At 34.5% G+C, this 21,802-nt stretch overlaps 1 protein-coding gene across 5 annotated transcripts in view; it reads left to right on the top strand.

Annotated features, from left to right (window-relative positions):
* Window positions 1-21,802, top strand: part of TMEM161B (transmembrane protein 161B) — a 78,271-nt gene that overhangs the window by 18,179 nt on the left and 38,290 nt on the right. For 2 of the 5 annotated variants that reach the window (XM_012477588.2, XM_012477589.2), the window contains exon 2: window positions 11,988-12,091. The exons of 1 other annotated variant lie outside the window; for it this stretch is intronic. In XM_012477588.2, the coding sequence (XP_012333011.1) occupies window positions 11,988-12,091 (104 nt within the window). Of the gene's footprint in view, window positions 1-11,987; window positions 12,092-13,797; window positions 16,513-21,559; window positions 21,628-21,802 lie in introns of those variants that run through there. 2 more of the 5 variants (XM_064376112.1, XM_021665381.2) reach the window with 2 other exon arrangements.

Genomic DNA, 21,802 nt, shown 5'->3' with positions numbered 1-21,802 from the left:
CTGGTTTCCTCCCTTTTGCTGTGTGTACATTTCTCTCCTATAATAAATATATATTATACATATATGTATTCTAGCAACCATCAGATTTTTCTTTTATTGCATAATTTATCCAATGTTTAATTATGCCACTTATTTCCATTTTATCTTTACATAATCGCCTGTTTTATTTTACTGAAACTTGCAGAGATAATTACTAATCTCATGCCTAATTTCTTTTTTTCTCTAAAAGTTTTAATTTAAAAAATTTTGCTTTTGATTTAGAAGCTGTTTTGGTTCAAGCTTTTATAGTAATGTTTGGACTGTTTCAGTGGATTTCTAATTCAGTTTCTTGCTTCCAGTTACTTTTACTCCTTCAATTTTTTTTCCTCATTATAGTGGCAGAGTCATTTCTCCAAAATATATTTGGTTACTTCCAGGCTTTAGATCCTGGAATTATTTCCAAGTACTTGTAGAAGAATCCATTGTGTGCAACCCATACCAAAATCTAGCCATGTGGAACTTCACATTATTTCTGGATCGTGCCACTTGTTCTCTTTGTACAGGTAGGTATAGCTGCCTGACCTTCTCTTCCTTTCCTGTTCTGATAGTGGAATACTCTTTTTAACCTTGTCAAACTAGTTCAGATGTCACCTCTGTAAACCAGTATTTCCCAGACCTCTCTTGTAGATTTAATCACTCTATTGGAGTGTTCCCATAGAGTCAACATTGGGCATTGACTTCTACCATACTATTTATCATATTTTATTTGTAGGCGGCAGTGAAGGGTTGAAGGGTGATTGACACTTAAAGTGTTTGATAAAATCCATGTATGATGAAAGAAATGAGTTAAGTACTCCTCCAGGACCCATGGTAGACTAGATTGTAGCCAAATTAATGGTATTTACGTATCTAAAGAGAGTAATTTTTAGATAGGTTTTATCTAAAGAAAGAGTTTATCAATTATAATAGCTAGAATTGAATGTATTTACCCCAAATTATTTGAGGTTGAGAGTATTCTACGCCCTAGGTGGTATTTTGTATATTTCGTTAGACTTTCATCACTCCTTATTTGCTGCTTTCTGCCCTAAATCACTACTCACCAAGCCTCCAGTTTCTAATTTGCCTTCCAATGTATCATTAAGACAATAATTGAATGGAACACTTATTAAACCTAAATATCTCATCCACTTCATAGTTTGAGAACAGGTTCTGATGTGTGTGATAAATTCTATTGTTTGCTGAGAATGGCATCAAGGAAAACAGAGCCAGCCCCCAAAGCAGAAAACTACTCAGGGTGTTCTAAGACAATAAATAATATAAATATGTCTCACACAGAGAGAAATGTACACAGATGAACTAGTTCTTTGAACACAGGATATATGACTCTGCCTCCATTGTTCCCTTGTAAAGAATACTTTCTGGTTTATCTTTAACCTATAGTGAACATATACTAGCTACTTGGTTAGTTTACCTTTAATCTATGAAAGAACACAGAGCATCCTCTTATTAAACTTCTCACTGGAATGCACAGAATAAATACGTGGGTCAGAATCTGCTCTGGGCTTTCAGCTGGGAATGCTGTCAGCCCCCTGAGCCCACCTTTGCACTCTGTCTTTGTGTCTGTTTCTTAATTCCTTCAGCGCCGCCTGGGTTGGGGTCTCCACGACCAAGCTGGTCTTGGCACAAAACTCTTACAAACCTTATTACTACCAGTCTGTCAATACATAAAGATTGATTATCCTTTATGTATTAGCAAAAGCCTATTTTCTGTGCGTTCTGAAAAGCTGAGGATGCACCCAAGGTGCTTTCCTTGGGAGGCCTTTCTGAAGCTTGTCAGCCTTCTTTGTGAGTTTCTTTCAGTCTGCAACTTTTCCTGTCAGTGGTTCTAGTATTCTATCAATCACCCAAACTAAAACATCTTGAAATAATGTTTGAGACATTCTGCAATTTTATTCTATAGTTGTTTTACTTTATGTTCAGTAACATTTAGAGTTTGATTGATTTTTCTTCTGAAGTAGCTTTTATCTTTGTTCTTTCCTCTAGTTTCAACTATATTTATCTTATTCTTAGTTTTTCTCTTTAACTGATTAATGTATTGCTATGTCTATTTTTCATTATGTGTTACTTGAATTATTTCAGTTCCCTATCACTGCCTGTTTAGAAGTTCTAGGTGATCTTTCTATTAAACACTTCAGCTAAATACCTTCTCTTGGTTTTAAAGACTCAGTGAGCTAAAATTCAGTCTTCATCCTATTTTTCACAGTTCCTTTTTATTTACTAAGTTTGCTTTGGTTTAGTTAGGCTTTATGCTGTTGCAAATACCTTCTGTGTTCACACTTGTCATTTAACCTGAAATTGCCTTCTCTTTACTTTTCTATTTATACGATTTTAGTTTCTGTCTTTAGGTTTCATCTACCCTATGAGACTTTATCCAATTTAAAAAATTTCTACAACCCATATTCATAGTATTGTGTAATTTTGTGCTCAAATATTATTTTAATATGTATATTTATTATTACATAAAATGTTAATCTTGGGTTTTAAGCTATGTTAAGGCAAATTTTTTTATAGTAGCCCTGTTCATTCATTGAACAAACAATCAAGTGCCCTACTATGAGCCATCAACTATTCTAAATGACATTGCTCTAAGTGTTTGGAATATAACAGTGAAACACAAACATCTTTGTGCCAAGTGCCTAATAATAGCCAAGAAGATATTGGATGCATACTAGGTAGACAGCATATTCTTGTTAGTTGAATTTTCATTTGCTTTCTCTATTTACAGATATAATTTCTGTGGTGACATAATTTGGATTTACAGTGATTTTTAACATTGTTTGAGATCCTAAACCATTTGTTATATAATTTATATTTATATATAGTTCTTTTTGAAACCACCTTTGCAAAATTATGACAGTAAGATAAATCTGACATAGTCTTGCTTCTAACCTCCAAGCTGTCCTAGGTCATTTCTGGGCATAGGCCAAGTTAATGTTGGGAGGCATTTAGTTTACAGTTTAACTTTGAAGCAAGGATGAAAATAGTTCCTTCCTAAAATTAACCCCCCCCCACCCCCCATTGAAACTGCCTTTTAAGACTAGTGAAAGACTACAAGATTAGGATTATGGGAGGAACTTGAGTTCTGTTAAGATGTAGGTGTTGTTTTTATAATCTCTTATTGCTCAGGAGTCATGTGGTCAGAAGTCACAAGATTGTAACTTCCCCAAATAATCCTATATATAACATCACTATAGTAAAACCTAAGATTGTTTTTTTTTTGAGATGTTTTTCAAACTGACCACATGCAGACCCATGACTCATGACTCAGCTGTTCCTGTGGCCCAGTTGAGTATATGAGGCAGACTCAGTATATGAGGACGATTTTCTACACTCCTATATTATGATATCATCCCCAACCAAGCAGCAGTCCCCATTGCTTTTCTTTGGAAATACCTCATGTATCTGTGGTTAAGTCATAATCTTAGTTAAAGGCTTATTGGGAAAAAAAGAAGTCTTAAAAGCCAGAGGTGTCATCTGTTTGTCTTGGCTAGAGTCTGGTAATAAGAGATTTAAAAGGATTTCCTTAAAAGAGCTCTATGGTTAAAAGGTTAATTAAAAGTTGGTAGGTTAGCTGTATATAGATTTATATAGCCTTTGTAAGCTTTTTTTGTATTCTTGGATCTTTTTTTTTTGAGGAAAACTGTTTTTCTTCTCAGTCGACTGAATTGTTTCTCCATTTGCTTCTGTCTGTCCTCTTACTACCCTTGATGCCCATATGAGATGACCTAAGGCAATTTCTGGCAGCCTGGGTCTCCTTAGGCAAAACAGAGGAGGCACCACAATCTTGGGAGCAACCTCTGTGTTTTCCTCATGGAACCCCAAGAATTATAAGCAGACAGATCCCTCTCAGAATCAAAGTTTCTGCTCTGTTTTGTATAGTGTTACCTGACTTTTTTTACTTTTGGGGACAACAGAAATGACTTGACATTATTACCCTTGGTGTGTAATAGCTAGGTAGAGATATACTTTTAGGGATGACTAATGGCAGTTGCTGGGGGATGTTCAGTTTTTTGCATGTTTAAATAAGAAAAGCATGCTTTTGACTACCTGAAAGGCATGGAAACATCCCACCTCCCACTGAGAAGCATGACTCCTGTGGGAAGAATGGGCTGATTGGCTTTGTGAAATGCATTATTTTGTCCTATAGTGTTTTTCTCTTTTGTGGACCCAGGATTTGGTTTAAAAATGGGATCCTTGATTTTTTATCTGTATCTTTCCATGTGAGGCAAATATCATTGATGATTCACAAAACTTGAGTCCACTGTGTCTTGACTCATGCATTACCTTCCAAAATGCCTTTTTACACCTTTTTGCTCTCAATAATTTCTTTCTCCTTTTTCTGTGTTCTCATAGAAACCTCTTCTTGTCCTCTTAATTACTTTGTATTGTAATGGTTCATTTACTCTACTAGTGGACTGGCTTGCTTATTGATGGCAGGGGCTTTTCCCCTATTGTTAATGGTCCAGTGCCCTACACATGTAGTTTGTTGTGCAATAATTGTTCATTGAATGCACCAAATAGACTGGTGAAAAAAGCATTGAGTTGGAAATTGTCTGAGTGCCAGTAACTGGGTAGTTGAGTGATGCTTGTTGTTTGGACTCTGTTTTCCTTATACATAAATTGTTCAAAGATGGTTTGTTTAAATACATCTAGTGTGAATTCTAAGTTTTACGTGAACCTGGGTTGACGTGACAGTTTACATCTTCTTTTGGAGTATAAATTACATGAGCATCCCTAAGAATTCTGTCTCAAATTATCTTGCTGTCACTAAAACATGTAAACAGTCAAAAAACAAATGAATAGAAAGTCATTGGATAATATCCTCTTTTTAATTTTCCCTTTTCTAACTTATTTAGGGAGATGATAATTGAAACTATTTGGGGTGGTCTAAGTCCCAGGTATATATGCAAATATGCCTTTCAATAATAAACAATATATGCTTTGTTTCAGTCTGTCATCAAGAGAGCTAGTTTAATAAAACATAAATGTCAACTCCTGAGATTGACACAGTACTCAAAGTTTAAATCTGTAAATTGCAGTATTTTTGTATTTAAGTTTTTAGAGTTTTATTTTCAGTATTAATAAAGCAAGACAAAATACTGTCATTTGGTACATATCATTTCTTTAATCTTTCTTGGTAAGAAGTTTTGTAACCTGCCAAGACAAAAATTGAAATGATCATTCTTTTAGAGATAAAGGCTGATAACTTTTTCTTGCTTTTCATGGCCTTAGGTTAATAGATGTGGAAAGGTTGAAACCTAAGTTACCCCAGTGTTTCACCCTTCTTGGGTGCTTATGAGCTATTTTATAAATGACTTTCCCCAGTTCCAGTTATCAAGAGAATCAATGCCTAGAGGCATTGAATCCAGACAGAAACCATCTCTTTGGTCAAGTTATTGTTTTGAAGCGTTAATAAAACCATTAAGGCTACTACAATCAATGACCCATATGGTTGTGTGTTTGAGACCTCAACCATGATAGATTTGGTATTTTCATTGGATCTCTGCCCATTTGACCAGTTTTCTATTGTGATTTATGTTTAAGTTTATGGATAAATTTATTTAAGCATTCTCTTTTTATTAAAAATTGTGAAAAACATTCAGGACATTTGATTTTTGAAAATTTCAAATTTCTGCTTTTGTATAAACTTAGACATTGACACTAAATTGCATGGTGAAACAGGTTAATAGAATGGTTTATTTTTGAATTTTAAATGACTGTTTCTTAGTTAATTAACTGGATACTTTATACATTAATACATTAATCCCTGGCATGTACACTGTAATTGTCAATTGCGTAGTAATATCTTAAAAGTTGATTTAAGTTCAATATATATTAAATTGGTAATACATACAATTCTCTAAAATAATTGCTACTTTGAAAGTACATTCTGAGTATTATTCTTTAACTGCACATGAAAAGAACCAACTGTGGTGAAATATTTTCCACATAATTTAAAAAGCATCTCTCTAAAAGATTAATATATAGATTCCTGTACTAGTATAAAAGTGACTTTTTTTTTCAGTAGCACATATTTGCTCACCTAAGAGCAGATACGTTGTAGGATATATCTGTTGACTTATATAGAAGAATATAATAATAATACATTTATTTGGCACAGATTTCAGGTGGTTTTTTGGAAAATTGTTTTCAGCCTCATTTAAGAAGAGAGAAATGGCATAGTAAAGTAAAGAGATAGAGTGAAGTTACATTTTTGTATTGAACATTATTTTAGTCAAACATTAACACTGAGAAACACCGAGAATGTACCAGCTATACTATGATGTTTGCCTTTCTTAGGGTCAGTCTCTTTAATTTCTTCCTTGCTTTCAGGTTTGATCATTCTCTGAGTTCTTCAACAACGTCTCTAAAATGTATTTCTCTCTGGGTACCAAAGATACCACTGTAATTTAAAGTTTCATTATTTCTTGTCTGGATTATTATAGAAAGCTAGTTGGTGTTTCCTAATTCTAGTCAATCCAACTTACTGGCTTTTTCTTTTCTTTTTTTTTTTTTGCCTTAACATAATTTACATCTCTTTTTTTTGAGACGGAGTGTCTCTGTCATCAGGCTGGAGTGCGCTGGCGCAGTCTCAGCTCACTGCAACTTCCATCTCCTGGGTTCAAGTGATTCTCCTGCCTCAGCCTCCTGAGTAGCTGGGACTACAGGCACTTGCCACCATGCCCAGCTAATTTTTTCTTTTGTATTTTCAGTAGAGATGGGGTTTCACCATGTTGGCCAGGATGGTCTTGATCTCTTGACCTCGTGATCCACCTGCCTCGGCCTCTCAAAGTGCTGGGATTACAGGCCTGAGCCACCGCCCCTGGCCTATAATTTACATCTTTAAAGGTAGATCTGTCAGCAGTATTTTGTCATGTTTAGTGATTTAGAGGAAGGGGAGAGTTGGGCAAGATGCCTCCTTCCCCAATTTATACACTCCCTCATATGTATCTTCCAGGTCAGTCTTTCTGAAATACCATTTAACAGCTGTGACTATCAGTTGTGACTAAGACATAATTTTTGCTGTTAAGGAGCAGAAATCATATACATACTCTTAATAAATTATTATATATGTTTGTGAGAGATTTTACTAAATTATGACCTTGAAGATTCTGTGTACTGCTGTCACTTCTTTTAATGGTAGGTTGATACTCACTTTGTCTACAAAACTTTCCCTGACTGCAGAATGATCTCTTGCTTTTAAGTCTATAATCTCAGATAGACCAACCTTCTGGAATACTTACTAATGTATTTCTTGGTCTTGTTCTCCCTGAAAGAGTTCTTTGTAATGGCATTCATTGTATGGAGATTGTAGAACTTGTACCACAAACTACACAGAAAATAGGACAGTAAATTCAAGTGATAGGAAATGTGAAAGAAAAGGGTAAAAAATGCAACCTTTGATGGTAGCTTAATAGAAAAATGAACTAAAGTTTAACCTAGTTGATAGAGTGTAAGACATTAAAATGCCCACAAATAAAACCATAGTTGAGTCTGGTTTGGTAGACATTTTAAAAAACAGTTGGGTGACATGATACCTCTAGCTTTGTTCTTCTTATCCCTGTCTGCAGATGATATGATTCCATATCAGAAAACCCCATACTCTCTGCCCCAAAGCACCTTAATTTGATACACAACTTGAGCAAAGTTTTAGGACACAAAATCAATGTATAAAAATCTGTAGCATTCCTGTACACCAACACGAAGTTGAGAGCCAAGTCAAGAATGCAGTCTGACTCACAGTAGCCACAAAAAGAGTAAAATACCTAGGAATACAGTTAACCAAGGAAGTGAAAGACCTGCATAATCAGAATTACAAAATACCGCTCAAAGAAATCAGAGATAACACAAACTTTCTGTGGTCATGGAAGGGAAGAATTAATATTGTCCAAATGGCCATACTATCCAAAGCAATGTACAGATTCAAATTCCTATCAAAACTACCAATAACATTCTTCACAGAATTAGAGAAAACTATTTTAAAATTCATATGGAACCAAAAATTCTCGAGTAGCTAAGGCAGTCCTAAGCAAAAAGAACAAAGCTGGAGGCATCACATTACTCAACTTCAATTTTACAATAAGGCTATAGTAACCAAAATGGCATGGTAGTGGTACAAAAACAGACACATATACCAATGGAACAGCATAGGGAACTCAAATAATGCCACACACTACAACCATGTGATCTTTGACAAAATCAACAAAAACAAGCAATGGGAAAAGACTTCCTGTTCAGTAAATGGTGCTGGGTTAACTGACAAGCCATATATGGAAGAGTAAAGCTGACCCCTTCCTTACACCATATACAAAAATCAACTTAGATGGGTTAAAAACTTAAATCTAAAATAAAAAAACAATAAAACCCCTGAAAGATAACCTAGGAAATACTATCCTGGAGATAAGACGTGGCAAAGACTTCTAGACAAAGATGCCAAAAGCAATTGCAACAATAACAAAAATTGGCAGATAGGACCTAATTAAACTAAAGAGCTTCTGGACAGCAGAAGAAACTATCAACAGTAAACAGACAACCTTCAGAATGGGAGAAAATGTTTGCAAACTATGGATCTGGCAAAGGTGTGATATTTCGAATGTGTAAGGAACTTAAACAAATTTACAAGCAAAAACCAGACAACCACATCAAAAAGTGGGCAAAGGACATAACAGACACTTTTCAAATGAAGACATTTATGTGTCCAACAAGTATATGAAAAAATGCTCAACATTACTAATCATTAAAGAAATGTAAATCAAAGCCATGGTGAAATACCATCTCATGCCAGTCAGAATGGCTGTTAATAAAAAGTCAAAAAATAACACATGCTGGTGAGGTTATGGAGATAATTCAGAATCACTTATGCACTGCTGGTGGGAATGTAAATTAATTCAGCTATTGTGGAAAACAGTGTGGCGATTTTTCAAAGAACTTAAAACAGATTACCATTTGACCCAGCAATCTCACTATTGGGTATATACCCAAAGGACTGTAAATCATTCTACTGTAAACACACATGCATGCATATATGTTCATTGCAGCATTAGTCACAATAGCGAACACATGGAATCAACCTAAATGCCCATCAGTGGTAGGCTGGATACAGAAAATGTGGTATTAAATACATATACACCATAGAATACTATGCAGCCATTAAAAGAATGGGATCACGTCCTTTGAAGCAACATGGATGGAGTTTAGGCCCTTATCCTAAGGGCCTAAACTAATGCAGGAACAGAAAAACAAATACTGCATGTTCTCATTTATAAGTGAGAGCTAAGCACTGAGTACACAAAGAAGGGAATGAGACACCAGGGCCTATTTGAGGATAGAAGGTAGGAGGAGAGCGATGATCGAAAAACTACCTATCAGGTACTATGCTTATTACCTAAGTGATGAGATAATTTGTACACCAAACCCCTGTGACGTGCAATTTACCTATATAACAAATGCTTACATGTACCCCTGAACCTAAAATAAAAGTTAAGTAAATAAATAAAATGGTCCTGTTTAAGAACCATTTTTTAATTTCTTTTTTTGAGAACTGTCTGTACATATTTTTTTTTAATTAGGCAATTGATATTTTACTAATTAATTTGTAATCTCTATAATATCTATTAAGTTATCTCTTTATGATGAGTTATACTTTTCCCCAATTAATCTTTTTACGTTGTTTATATTATAGTTTCTTTATGCAGAAATTTAATTTTTTTTTTCGACTTGGTCTTTTATCATTTAGGAGACTGCTGTCTCTTTTTGAAAATCTTTATTCTTGACATCATATGAAAAATTTTGCCTTCTACTAGTAGTGATAATAACAATGATGATAAAAACAAATAGTACTAACATAACTCTGTACCAGGCACAATTTCTAACCACAGCTTGATGAAATAGTTGGAATTACTAACTCCATTTTATAGAAGGGGAACTAGACTTGCAGAATGTTTAAATAACATGTCCAAAGTCACATAGCTAGTAGGTGATGTAGAACAGCTTCTAACTTAGGCAGATTTGGTTCTGAATCCATTCTTTTAAATCAATAGGCCATACTGTTTTTTCTTCTTAAATTTTTTAGCTTTTTTGGCTGGGCGGGTGGTGGGGGGGATGGAGTCTCTCTCTTGTTGCCCAGCTTGTAGTGCAGTGGCACTATCTCGGCTCACTACAACCTCCACCTCCTGAGTTCAAGCTATTCTCCTGCCTTAGCCTCCTGAGTAGCTGGGATTACAGGCGCATGCCACCACGCCTGGCTAATTGTTGTATTTTTAGTAGAGGTGGGGTTTCACCATGTTGGCCAGGCTGGTCTCCAGTTCCTGACCTCAGATGATCTGCCCACCTTGGCCTCCCTAAGAGCTGGAATTACAGGCATGAGCCACCATGCCCAGCCTTAACATTTTTGAGTGCTTTTTTGATCTGTTAGGTTTGAGATAAGAATTCAACTTTATTTTTGGAGTGCCTGACTAGAGAAGAAGCCAGCAAAGGGGAGGATAAAGGACTGATCATCAATGTGGTAATAAAACAGGGAATGTGGTATACCATGTAGGATACTGCTGAGATTTAAGTTGAGGAAAAATAATTTGTCAAGATGGAATGATCTTCCTTTATGGTACATGTTTCAGTGGTATACACTGAGGTAGAAGTTAGATGGATACTGTGTGGGAGATATGAGAAAATGGAAACAATGAGAACAAGTCTTGAAAAGTGGCTCTGAATATGAGGTTGGGAGAAGGCTGTCAAACGGGGAAATTATTGTTACTCTTTAGAAAAAATAAAAGAGACTTACAGGTGTTACAATGCTGATAGGAGGGATTCAAAATAGAAAAGATATTAAAGAAGAGAGGAAGACTATTCAATGGTGGAAGTTCTTGAAAATCAAAGAGAGTGGGCTCTAAAGCACGGATAGATTTGCTTTCTATAGAAGATGCTCTTATTTCTGGGGGTATGGGAAAAGACAGATGCATATATAAGTGATTTTGTGAGCTTATTGATTGGAAGTGAGAGGGTTCCCATTTGATTGTGTCTGTTTTCCCTGTAAAGTAGATGTTCTCTACCGAGTGGAGAGTTAGACATTTGAAGGGAATTGGAGGTGTGAGGAGAGGGAAGAAGGTTTGAATTAGCCATCCTAGAGAATATGGGAGGGATTGATAAGAGTAAACTAAGAGGGTTGTTGGACATTAAGACCCATTCACTGGAAGTGGGTGGTAACAGCATCAGTTCAGTTTTCTTTATTAGTGACTTTCAGGCCAGTTCTGCCATCACACTTAATATAGTTAATGGTTTATGATCACTACCACCTAGAATTAAAAACAGGCATATTATTTTTAAAGCTTCTCAAGCTTATGTTTTAAGTGTGTTGAGTAAATTGGAGAAGGATGAAGAAATCACTTCCCACTTCATTTTGATATCCTTAATTTATGCAGAACATTTCTTGAGAATAGATTACAGATGTATATGCTAATTCATTTTAAATTTATATTAAACTATGTGATCTTGAATACCTAATTGCCAGAATTTAAGAGTTGTCCCTCAGTATCCACAGGGGATTTGTTCCAGGACTACCCCATACCAAAATCATTTTTATGTAAGGGCATTTTTGTCTCTTACATAAAATGACATAGTATTTACATATAACCTATGCACATCCTCCTGTATACTTTAAATCATCTCTAGATTACTTACATTACCTAATACAATGTAAATGCTCTGTTAATAGTTTTTATACTCTATTATTTAAATTTGTAATATATTTTTAATTGTATTTTTTACTGTATTTTTTCTGCATATTTTTGATCTGTAGTTGTGAAGCCTGCAGCTATGGAGAGCCAAGAGTAATGTATTTTAATAGTAAACTCATTTTTCTTAAAATGTAATTTTCAAAATGTACAGAAAGTTTTCCAGCAATGTCCCTAAATCCAAATTCATTCATTATTAAACTTGTTTTTTTTTTTACACAGGGTGTGATAGGTATACAGCTGGTTGTTACCATGGTGATGGCCAGTGTCATGCAGAAGATTATACCTCACTATTCTCTTGCTCGATGGCTACTCTGTAATGGCAGGTAAGGCAAGGATAGGCTGATTTCAACTGACACTTTCAATCTCTAGTTTACCAAACTGATTAACTTCCTAATTACTGTTTCTAAAAGATAAAACAAAGCAAAGTCATAAGAAAAATCTAGCTTTCTTATTTCTCTTAAAAAAAAAATTATTTTTTGTGTGTGGAGACAAGACCTTGCTATGTTGTGCAGGCTATTCTCCAACTCCTGGCCTCAAGCAATCCTCCCAACTTGGCCTCCCAAAGTGCTGGGATTGCCTGGCTATAGCTTCCTTATTACTGTTAGTTTGAGATACTAGTAGTTTACCTGTTTAGCACAAAGGTAATAGGATCAAAGACAAGAATTCACTCCTCTCACCCTTACCTTTTTTTTCCTCTCTGTGGGCACTGAGAATACTACATATTTTCTTGAATTACCTTAAAAAAAATTTGGTCAACAAGGGGGTGAGACACTGTAAATCCAAGTGCTTCAATAGTTTTACCATTGTTGGAAGAAAATACTGAAAGCATATATTCTATTGGTGGCTTAATCCAGAATTTATTATAATATGAATGTTAACATTTCTTAGTTTTACTGCAAAGAATTTTAAACTGTGTAATTTAGCAAGGAGGGGATAAAGTTATGTTGTAGGATTTTAATTTTGTCTACTACACTATAAGCTCATAATCCCTATTCCTTCCATAAAGGAGCTAAGTAGGCTTGCTGAAACACGTACCTCCCATCCCCCCAAAAAAGTAGATTAAAAAAGTATAGATTTAGATACAGTGAGACGAAATCAAGGAAAGTCTGCACACAGAAAAGCATGCCAAAATCTTGTGTAACTGTGAAAGGTAAGTGATAAATTTGGTACTGTGACTATTTACTTCAATTATTAATTTCAGTTAAATAACCAAATTCTGTTACTGCTTTGTATGTCCATTTTCTTTTGGTTAGGCCTATTGAAGTTAGAAAAGCAATGGCTAGCTCTTCTAGTAATGATTTCATGTTCTTCAACACAAATGTGCTTTTCATTCAGGGCCATCCCATTTACAAAGCTTAAATTTTCTTCACAGAATTTGCTTTCTTTTTTAAAGTATTTATATTCTTCTCTATGCTTTCTACTTTTTTCCATATTGATGTTTAAATATTGAAAAGTATTCAGACTGCTTTAAAATTTTTTTGGAACAATATGATCTACTTGTGTGTATGTATAATGAATGTGTGAGAGAGCTTTTTACAAATGCACATTTTTAGGAGCAAAATAAAAAAATGACTAAAGTTTTGGTAAAGTCTAAAATAGGTGAAAAATCAATAATCTTTAACTAGTTTTTAACTGTTTAGTCTTAATATGCCTATGCAATCTTGCTTACTGATTTCACTTACCAAAACCATTTTTGAAGATCATGAAAAGATAAATATCAGCTGGGCAAATTATCATTAATTTGAAGTAAAAAGGATCTCAGTTAGTAAACTACATAACATACATTAAGGTAGCTTAAGAGAATTTTCTCTTGAGAACTGTAGGTTTCTAAACTATGCTTATGATGTGATGTCACTTCCATATCTCCTCTTCGTCTGTAAAGATCTTGGCAATCTTGTCCCCTTTTAGTGTACATGCATTTTCATCTCGTTACATATTCTGCTTTCCATTTATTTCTATAAAACTTACACTTACCAGTGAATACTAAAGCCTTGAGAGATCAAAAACCTTGTTATCTTTATTTAATATTGGAAGAGTTTATATTTAAAATCTTTTTCACATAAGAATGTGTCATAAATATACATGGATATGTTGAGGGTAAACTCACTCTTTAAAAAGAAACATGAAATTGGTTTTCTTTGTGATCTTGACTTGCTTTTATAAACACATTTGTGTTAATTAATGCCATATCTTTAATGCCATATCAGATTCTAAGGATATTGAGAAAGTCTAGTAATGGTTTCTTTTCTGCTATAGGTAGTTTCATTTCTCCCCAATTTTGTTTTACGTTTTTAAGATCATCAACCTTTTCTTAAAGTTAAGTCCTGTAATTTTGAGGTCATGTTGTCATTTATCTCGATTGAATAAGATTATTGATTTTATCCTTTGGGCATAATTATTGTTTTATGAGCCTTTTGTAATATATAATGATTTTGTTTTAATACTGAAAAAAATCTAAAATTGTAAATTGCCTATATAAAAATATTATTGATCAGAAATGACAGTTTGCATTTTAAATCATACGATGCAGTTGGGTTAAAGATAGAGAATCTGAGGACATTCTTTAGGGTCTATAAAATGCTTAAAGGATATTTAAGGAGAGAGGATCATGACTATGAATAGGGTAGGTTGGCATGGCAGTGACTATGTTGAATAGGCTGGCTTGAGAGTGACTATATTGAATAGAACTATATAATAGAACTATTCAAGTAAATAGATAACATGAAAGATTAATCATGAGTGTGACAGAAGAAATTTGTTTCTGTTTCTATCATGTTAGTATTCATTTATCCCATTGATAATCCTAAACTGTAAATAAATGTTCATTTTTTTTAGTTATGGCTTCTCTTTTGGTGTCAACTAATTTGTCCCTGTCTCTCATTGACCTCTTTTGCTTTGAAATGGAGAGTTTGAGGGGGCATCTGATTCTAGTGCAGTTTGTGCTCCATATTTCTCAATTCAGCCAATCATGGATCAAAACTATTCAGAAAAAAGTACAAGTTTAAGTTAAAAAAATACACAATAAAAACTATTTATATAGCATCTACATTGTATTATTGTAAGAAATCTAGAGATGACTTAATGTATAAAGGAGAATGTGTGTAGTTTATATGCAAATGAAAACTTTTATATAAGGAGTTTGAACATCTTTGGATTTTGGTATCCTGGAAGGGGTGTTGTGGGTATTGGTACCCCACCTTTCCCCAGTTTCCTTCAGATACCCAGGGGCAATTGTATGTTGACTTAATGGGTAAGCCATTTTCCTGAAAGAGTTAATACCTTGAAGAAGTAAGCAATTATACTTGAAGGAATAAGCAGCTTTTACTTAGAAATTAGCAGTCTGTTGATTTTTAATACTAAATAATGTACTAATTTTCTAGCTCTTGTTAAATAATATATATTGCTATTAGTATTATTTTTTAGACTGTATTTTTAAACTTTTTTTAAAAAGAAACTGTGTATAGTCTTTAGTCTTGTTTAATTCCATTAATATTACCTTTATAATTGTTTAAAGCTTTATACTGATACAGTTTTTAAAATGTTTTTTTTCATTTGGATCTGTTTATTGAACTAGGGAGATGTGTTGATATGTTACAACTAAAATCTCAGTATTATAAAGTTAATGCAAGTTTCTCAGTTTCTTCAGACAGGAAGCAGGGTCAAATGGGGAATCAGAAAGGGATTGGGCAGCTCTCCAGGTAGGTCCTTCACAAAATAATGACTCAAGGGCTCAGCTATCCTCCAAGCTATCCTTCTTCCCTTATGGCTCCTTTTTTCCTCCTGCTACCTTGGAGTCCCCTGTTAGAATGCTGTGCCAACTGGTGAGTAAAGAGAGAGTGGGATGTGGATCTTTCAGGAGATCCTAAGGTGTCAAACTTAGAAGCAGATACATCATTTTTGCTCATGTTACATAGGCTGGAGCCCTGTGACTAGTTCTGGCCAAAGTGCAGGGGAGGCTGGGAAATAATACCTATGATATAAAAAACAAGATTGGTGAGTACCTAGTTACTTTCTGCCATAGGCAGTATTATCTTCTTTTTTACAAATATCAAAACAAGTTTTAAATGATTTACTCAATTTCACACACTGATAAATGAAACAGATCCAGATGTCTTATCCTGGAAGTCTGATTCACAGTCTAGTATTTATGTGATTTGTTGCTGCTCATCAGTTCCACATCTTGTCCTGGAACTGTCATACTTGAATAGAGTTTTAAATTTGGTCGGGGAGACACACATAACTTTTCTACAATCACTGTAACTTTTGTTGGCAGTTTACAGAGTAATTTATTTAAATTATTTTCTTTTTCTGTTTTTTTTTTTTCAACCTGTACTTTGTCTTTTAGAATATATCCTTCAGGTTATAAGTAGTATGCAGTTCACTTGCTGTGTTTTTACATGACAACATAGTCAACTTTTATTTTAAATTAAATCAAAAGGCATATCAGCATTTTATTACCAAAAGCATGCTAAGTATTAAGTAGAGTTTAAGAACCCAATGCGCTCACACTATCTCTTTCTCTTTCCTTCCTAAAAGGGAAGAAAACTCATAAGAAGTTGCTTCTCTGTTGTGAGCTGCTTTCTCTCATAAAAGGAACACTTGTTCTAACAGCTAGTCACATCAGTTAAGGGCATTCTTATGCCCCACAGACCACTGATTTGTAGCCAAAGTATTCACTACTTTGTATTGTAATAAAAGTTCCTTTTTGTTTTGAAGTTTGCTTGGCCCCTCTTTTCTTGGAGAGGTAAGTGTTAGGTTATATTCTTTGTACATTTGAATAGTGGGTTTTGCATGAAGAGTAGGATACTGCCTTTTCTCCATAATAGCTTCCTTGCTGAACCTGCTTTCTGTTTTCCTAATTTTCAGTCCAAACCTCATGCATTTTTCTCCACCCCTTTATCTTCCTAAGTCTACTTTTGTCTGCTGTTTCCCTTCATATGTCCCTCATTGAAAGTATATTATGGTCAGATTTATTCTGATTTTGTCTCATCCAGTATCAGTTTAAGAGGGTGTTATAACACCTTCATATTCAATTGCTCTAATTCTTTTTGCCTGTTCTTTATTGCATGTTGCCTGATCCAGTAATCTGCAAGTTCCCTTTGGTGAGAGAAACCTACTATTCAAATGCACAGTAGGTGGGACCTATGACCTAAGGGAAAGGTTTAAAACTTTAGCTACTACCCTTATGGAATGCCTGAGTCCTTGCTCTCCTTGCCTTAGCTTTTCTAACTTCCAGTTCTAGAATGTTCGTAGTATTCTATCAGAATTTCTAACAAGTAACAGGAGAATGTGTATAACAGATAGTATTTTAGCTACCTATGCTGGAAGATTGTCTAGGTTTTTTTTTTTTTTAATTGCATGTTAGGTTTTGGGGTACATGTGAAGAACATGCAAGATTGTTGCATAGGTGCATACGAAGGTGCTGCCTTCCTCCCCTTCACCTATATGTGGCATTTCTCCCCATGCTATCTCTCCCCCACTCCCCACCCGCCGCTGTCCCCCCTACTCCCCCCAACAGACCCCAGTGTATAGTGCTCCCCTCCCTGTGTCCATGTGTTCCCAATGTTCAACACCCGTCTATGAGTGAGAACATGCGATGTTTGATTTTGTGTTCTTGTGTCAGTTTGCTGAGATTTGTTTTCACTTAAGCCTCCTGCCACTGGTTACAATTATAGAAATTTAGAATGGAGCCTAAAACTCGTTGGTGACTGTTTTAGTCAGTTAGGGCTGCTATTACAAAGTACTATAGACTGGGTGGCTTATCAACAGCAGGTATTTCTCTCGGTTCTGGAGGCTATATGCCTGAGGTCAGCAGGCTAGTATGGTCAGGTTCTGGTAAGGACCCTCTCTCAGGTTACAGACTGCTTACTTCTTGTATCATCACCTGGTAAAAAGAAAACAAGCTAGTTCTCTGACCTCCTTTTAAAAGGGCAGTAATCCTATTAATGAGGGCTTTACCCTCAGGAACTAGTAACTTTTGAAAGTTCCTACCTCCAGATACCATCACATTGGGGATCAGATTTCAACACAGGAATTTGGGGGGTGGGGACCATAAATACTCAGTCTGTAACAGTAAACTATGTTGTATATCATGAGATAGCATTTTATATGATTATGTATTAAAGCTTATTTAGCTTGTGCTATTAAAACTGCTTTTCTATATTTGCTCACATTTAGGTTTCCATTTTAAATTTCTAAAAGTTTTATTTCTTAAAATTTCTAAAGCACTATAAATACTGCTTAAATTTTAAAAATAAAGTCTAGGTCAGTACATTCTATATTTTCTGCTACAAATTTTTTTCAGTGCTGTTGAACTGTTTTACTTTAGTAAGAGTTGTAGTTGTCTGATAATGTTTTATATTAGAGGTTTATGTAAGAATGATGTTTGAAAAATTATTTTAATTATTTAGTAGAGTATAATACTAGATTGACTTTATTAACAGAGTCATGGCAGATAATCTGAGCATAAGTGAAAAAAGCCACCAAATAGCCAAGGTAAAACTTATGTACTGAAAGTTTTTATATTTAATTTAAATGTGAGAGGCTTATTTATTTATTTACTTTAGAGACAGAGTCTTGCTATATTGCCCAGGCTAGTTTCAAACTCCTGGGCCCAAGCAATCCACCTGCATTGGCCTCCCAAAGTGCTGGGATTACAGGTGTGAGCCCCCACATCCAGCTGAGTTTTTAAGTGAGATTCTATTAATACTTACTCTCTATTTTCTATGAAATATATTTTTTCCCATTTCAAAAACAGTACGTATCTACAAATAAATTGATAAGTAAAATTGATAAGTAAAATTGATAAGTAAAATTACCTCTCTCTTCCTTAAAAAAACAAAGCACCTCCATATTCGTTCCTTAGTTTTGGGCCATTCCCCTATTTCCCTTTGTAGCCAAATTTGTTCATATGTTGTCTACATAAACTCTACTTTTTCACTTTCTCATTAACTACTTAGTATTATACCGTCGTTTAGTTCCTTTTATTAAGAGGTAATGCACTATATTTCCATCATTCAAAGACAATCAGTATGTAATTTTTTTTGTATTTCTTTCTAATTGTTTCTGCTTATATTTTCCCCTCATGCTTGTTATGTATTGTATGTGTAATTTTGTATCATGTTTCTTTTGCTTAACATATTATCATAAAGCATTTTTCTCTAATTGTATTTTTGTGACCATTATTAACTTGATATGTTCTAATGACTTTTATATCTGTATCTGTCTTCCAAGCCCATATTAGAAAGGCATGCATAATGCAGCAGTTGCAAGTAGGCAGTCATTTTCTGAGATAGACATACCACCTAATAGCAAAGGAAAAGACTGAAAATTGAGACCAGAATACAAAATGTAGTAGCTGGGAACCATACCATATGGAATCAAACTATATTTGCAGCACTGACTGTTAAAGAAAACTGTGAAACTGTACTTCTAGATTTTACTTGGAATCTGTGATCACAGACCTTAGATGGCTGCTTTATATTTCCTGGCAGTGTTTGTATGCTATACTTCTCAGAAAACTTTTTTAACCTAAATCCTTTCTCTCCAAACCTTAAGCATCCCTGTCTCAGCTTCACCCTAAGCTCCTGAAACCAGAGTCCATCACTCTCATCTGTATATTATGAAAACACAACTCTAGTGAAATATGCAGCCCCTCTTCTTTATATTTAACTTTGTAAAATATATTTTATCACCTGTTCCATTTCAGTTGGATTATTCCTGTTACCACACACACTTTTTTTTAAGATCTCCCATTTAAAGTAACAACAAATAACAAATTCACAGCCCTACCTCTCTCGCCCTTAAAAAACAAAAGCACCTCCATATTCGTTCCTTAGTTTTGGGCCATTCTTCTATTTCCCTTTGTAGCCAAATTTGTTCATATGTTGTCTACATAAACTCTACTTTTTCACTTTCTCATTAACTACTTAGTGTTATACCATCTTTTAGTTCCTTTTATTAATCCCTATGGATTTGGATACCACAATTATATAATCACCTCAAATAATCTCTGAACTCCAGATTCTAATATGCAGTTCCCCTCTTGACATTTTTACTTGATGTCTCATGGGTACTTATAACTCAGCATTTTTGAGTTATTGATTTCTTCCTGATCTCTTCCATATCAGAAAAGGTATCATTATCTTCAAATCAGAAATGTAGATATTATCCTTTATTGCTTACTTTTTTTTCATTCTCTTCCTTTATCAGCAAGACCTGTTGATTCACTCCCCATGTCTCCCTCTAATTCACAGAACAACAAATGTGATCTTAAAGTGTGGATTGAAGTATTTATCTACCTTGCTTTGAGACTATTATTTAGCATAAAATCTAAAGTCCTTACTATGACCTGTTAGGCTTTGCGTGATCTGTTCCCTTCTTATCTCTTCAGCGCCCTCTATGCTTCTCCTTGAAGCTCTTGCCTCATTGGCTTTTATTTACTGTAATGTCCTATGTTCTTTCAGGCCTCTATGCTTTTAGACTTAGTGTTCTCTGCCTGGAATGCTCTTCCTCTATTTTCTCATTCTTTAGGTTGCTGGTTAAATTTCTCAGAGAAGTTTATCTCACCTGATATCTAAGGCTGTCTCTCACATTTCACCACTTGTTTCTTTCTTTTATGTGGCATTACAATTTATTTTTCACTGTTTAATTGGTTAAATTCTATCCCAACTGGAATAAAACCATCAAAAAGGCCAGGGCTGTGGCTTTAATTGGGTGTGATTATATCTCCTCTGCCTATCAGAGTATCTGAATATAGAAGATTCTCCTTAAGTGACTGATAAATGAATGAATGGGTAGATGAGTAACAGACTAGAAATGACGCTAAAAATATTGAGCAACTTTAGGTTCCAACTTTGAACAATAATTCTCACTAAGAAAGATGACTCTGAGTTATTCCATAAGAGATGTAATAAATCTAAGCTGTTTTAGAAAAATGAGTTTACAAAATAAGATTTAACAAACATGAGTATATTTAAAAAGAAAATGTTTCTTAGAAAGTGTGTCTTAAAATATTTCATTATTATAGGGCTCTAAATAAAACCTATTTTTCTCTATGCTGAGAATTCTTTCACTATTATTTCTCAAAGCTGAACAACTAATTTTAGTCTTTATACATGAGTTTCTGGATCATGTTCTTTTAAAGGAGTTATTGCTCATAAGTGTTCTTCTAAATGTTATGCGCTCATCCTCATTATTTGTGGATTTTGTTTTGTGATTTGCCTAGTAGCTAACATTTGTTTGTAATTCCAAGATCAATGCTTTAGTTGCTTTTGTGGTAATTCATGGACATAGACAGTGACAAAAAATTTGAGTGGCCCTATATGTATGTTCCCTTTTGAGGTCCAACAAGGCAACAGTCTGCCTTATTGTTTCACCTGTCATATTGTAAACAAATCTCTTTTTTATGATCTGTTTAGGGCCACATTTTTTTTTTTTTACAATTTTGCTTTCCATTGGTGATCTTGCTGTTTAAAAAGGCCCCCAAGCATAGTGCTGAAGGTACTATTTAGTATTCCTAAGCACAAGAAGGCTGCCTTATGGAAAAAAAATTGCTGGAATGATGCATAGAACTCAAAAAAATGCTGTACTTATGACTACTGGTATTAGATAAGCTTTGCTCAGGCATGATTTATGCTGTTGGCTGTGAATTTAATGTTAGTGAATCAATGATATATATTAAATAAGATATCTTTAAACAGAAACATACATAAAAGAAATTGGGTGTTGATCAGTTGATGAAAATGTTATGACCCAAGGCTCACAGGAACCTAACCCTGTATTTCCCCTAGGAGCAATGGTTCAGTGTTCGCAGTGACTTTATAAACCAAAACTACCGTGAATAACGAGAATCAATTCTGTAAGTTAAAATTCTGGACTTCAGTAGAAATTCAGGAAGTGCCTCCTTACCTGTTTATTGTAATTTAGGGACTTTTTGGTTGGGATGTGTATATTTTTTATCTTAAATTCATTAAACTAAGCAAACAACTGAATTCATTTTGGTTCAGTCATCCTTTTAGAGCATTTACTATATG

Source organism: Aotus nancymaae, unplaced genomic scaffold, assembly GCF_030222135.1.
Source record: "Aotus nancymaae isolate 86718 unplaced genomic scaffold, 86718_ANA_hifiasm-v0.15.2.pri h1tg000014l, whole genome shotgun sequence".
NCBI classification, from domain to species: Eukaryota; Metazoa; Chordata; class Mammalia; order Primates; family Aotidae; genus Aotus; species Aotus nancymaae.
This window is presented reverse-complemented; position numbering and strand designations above follow the sequence as displayed.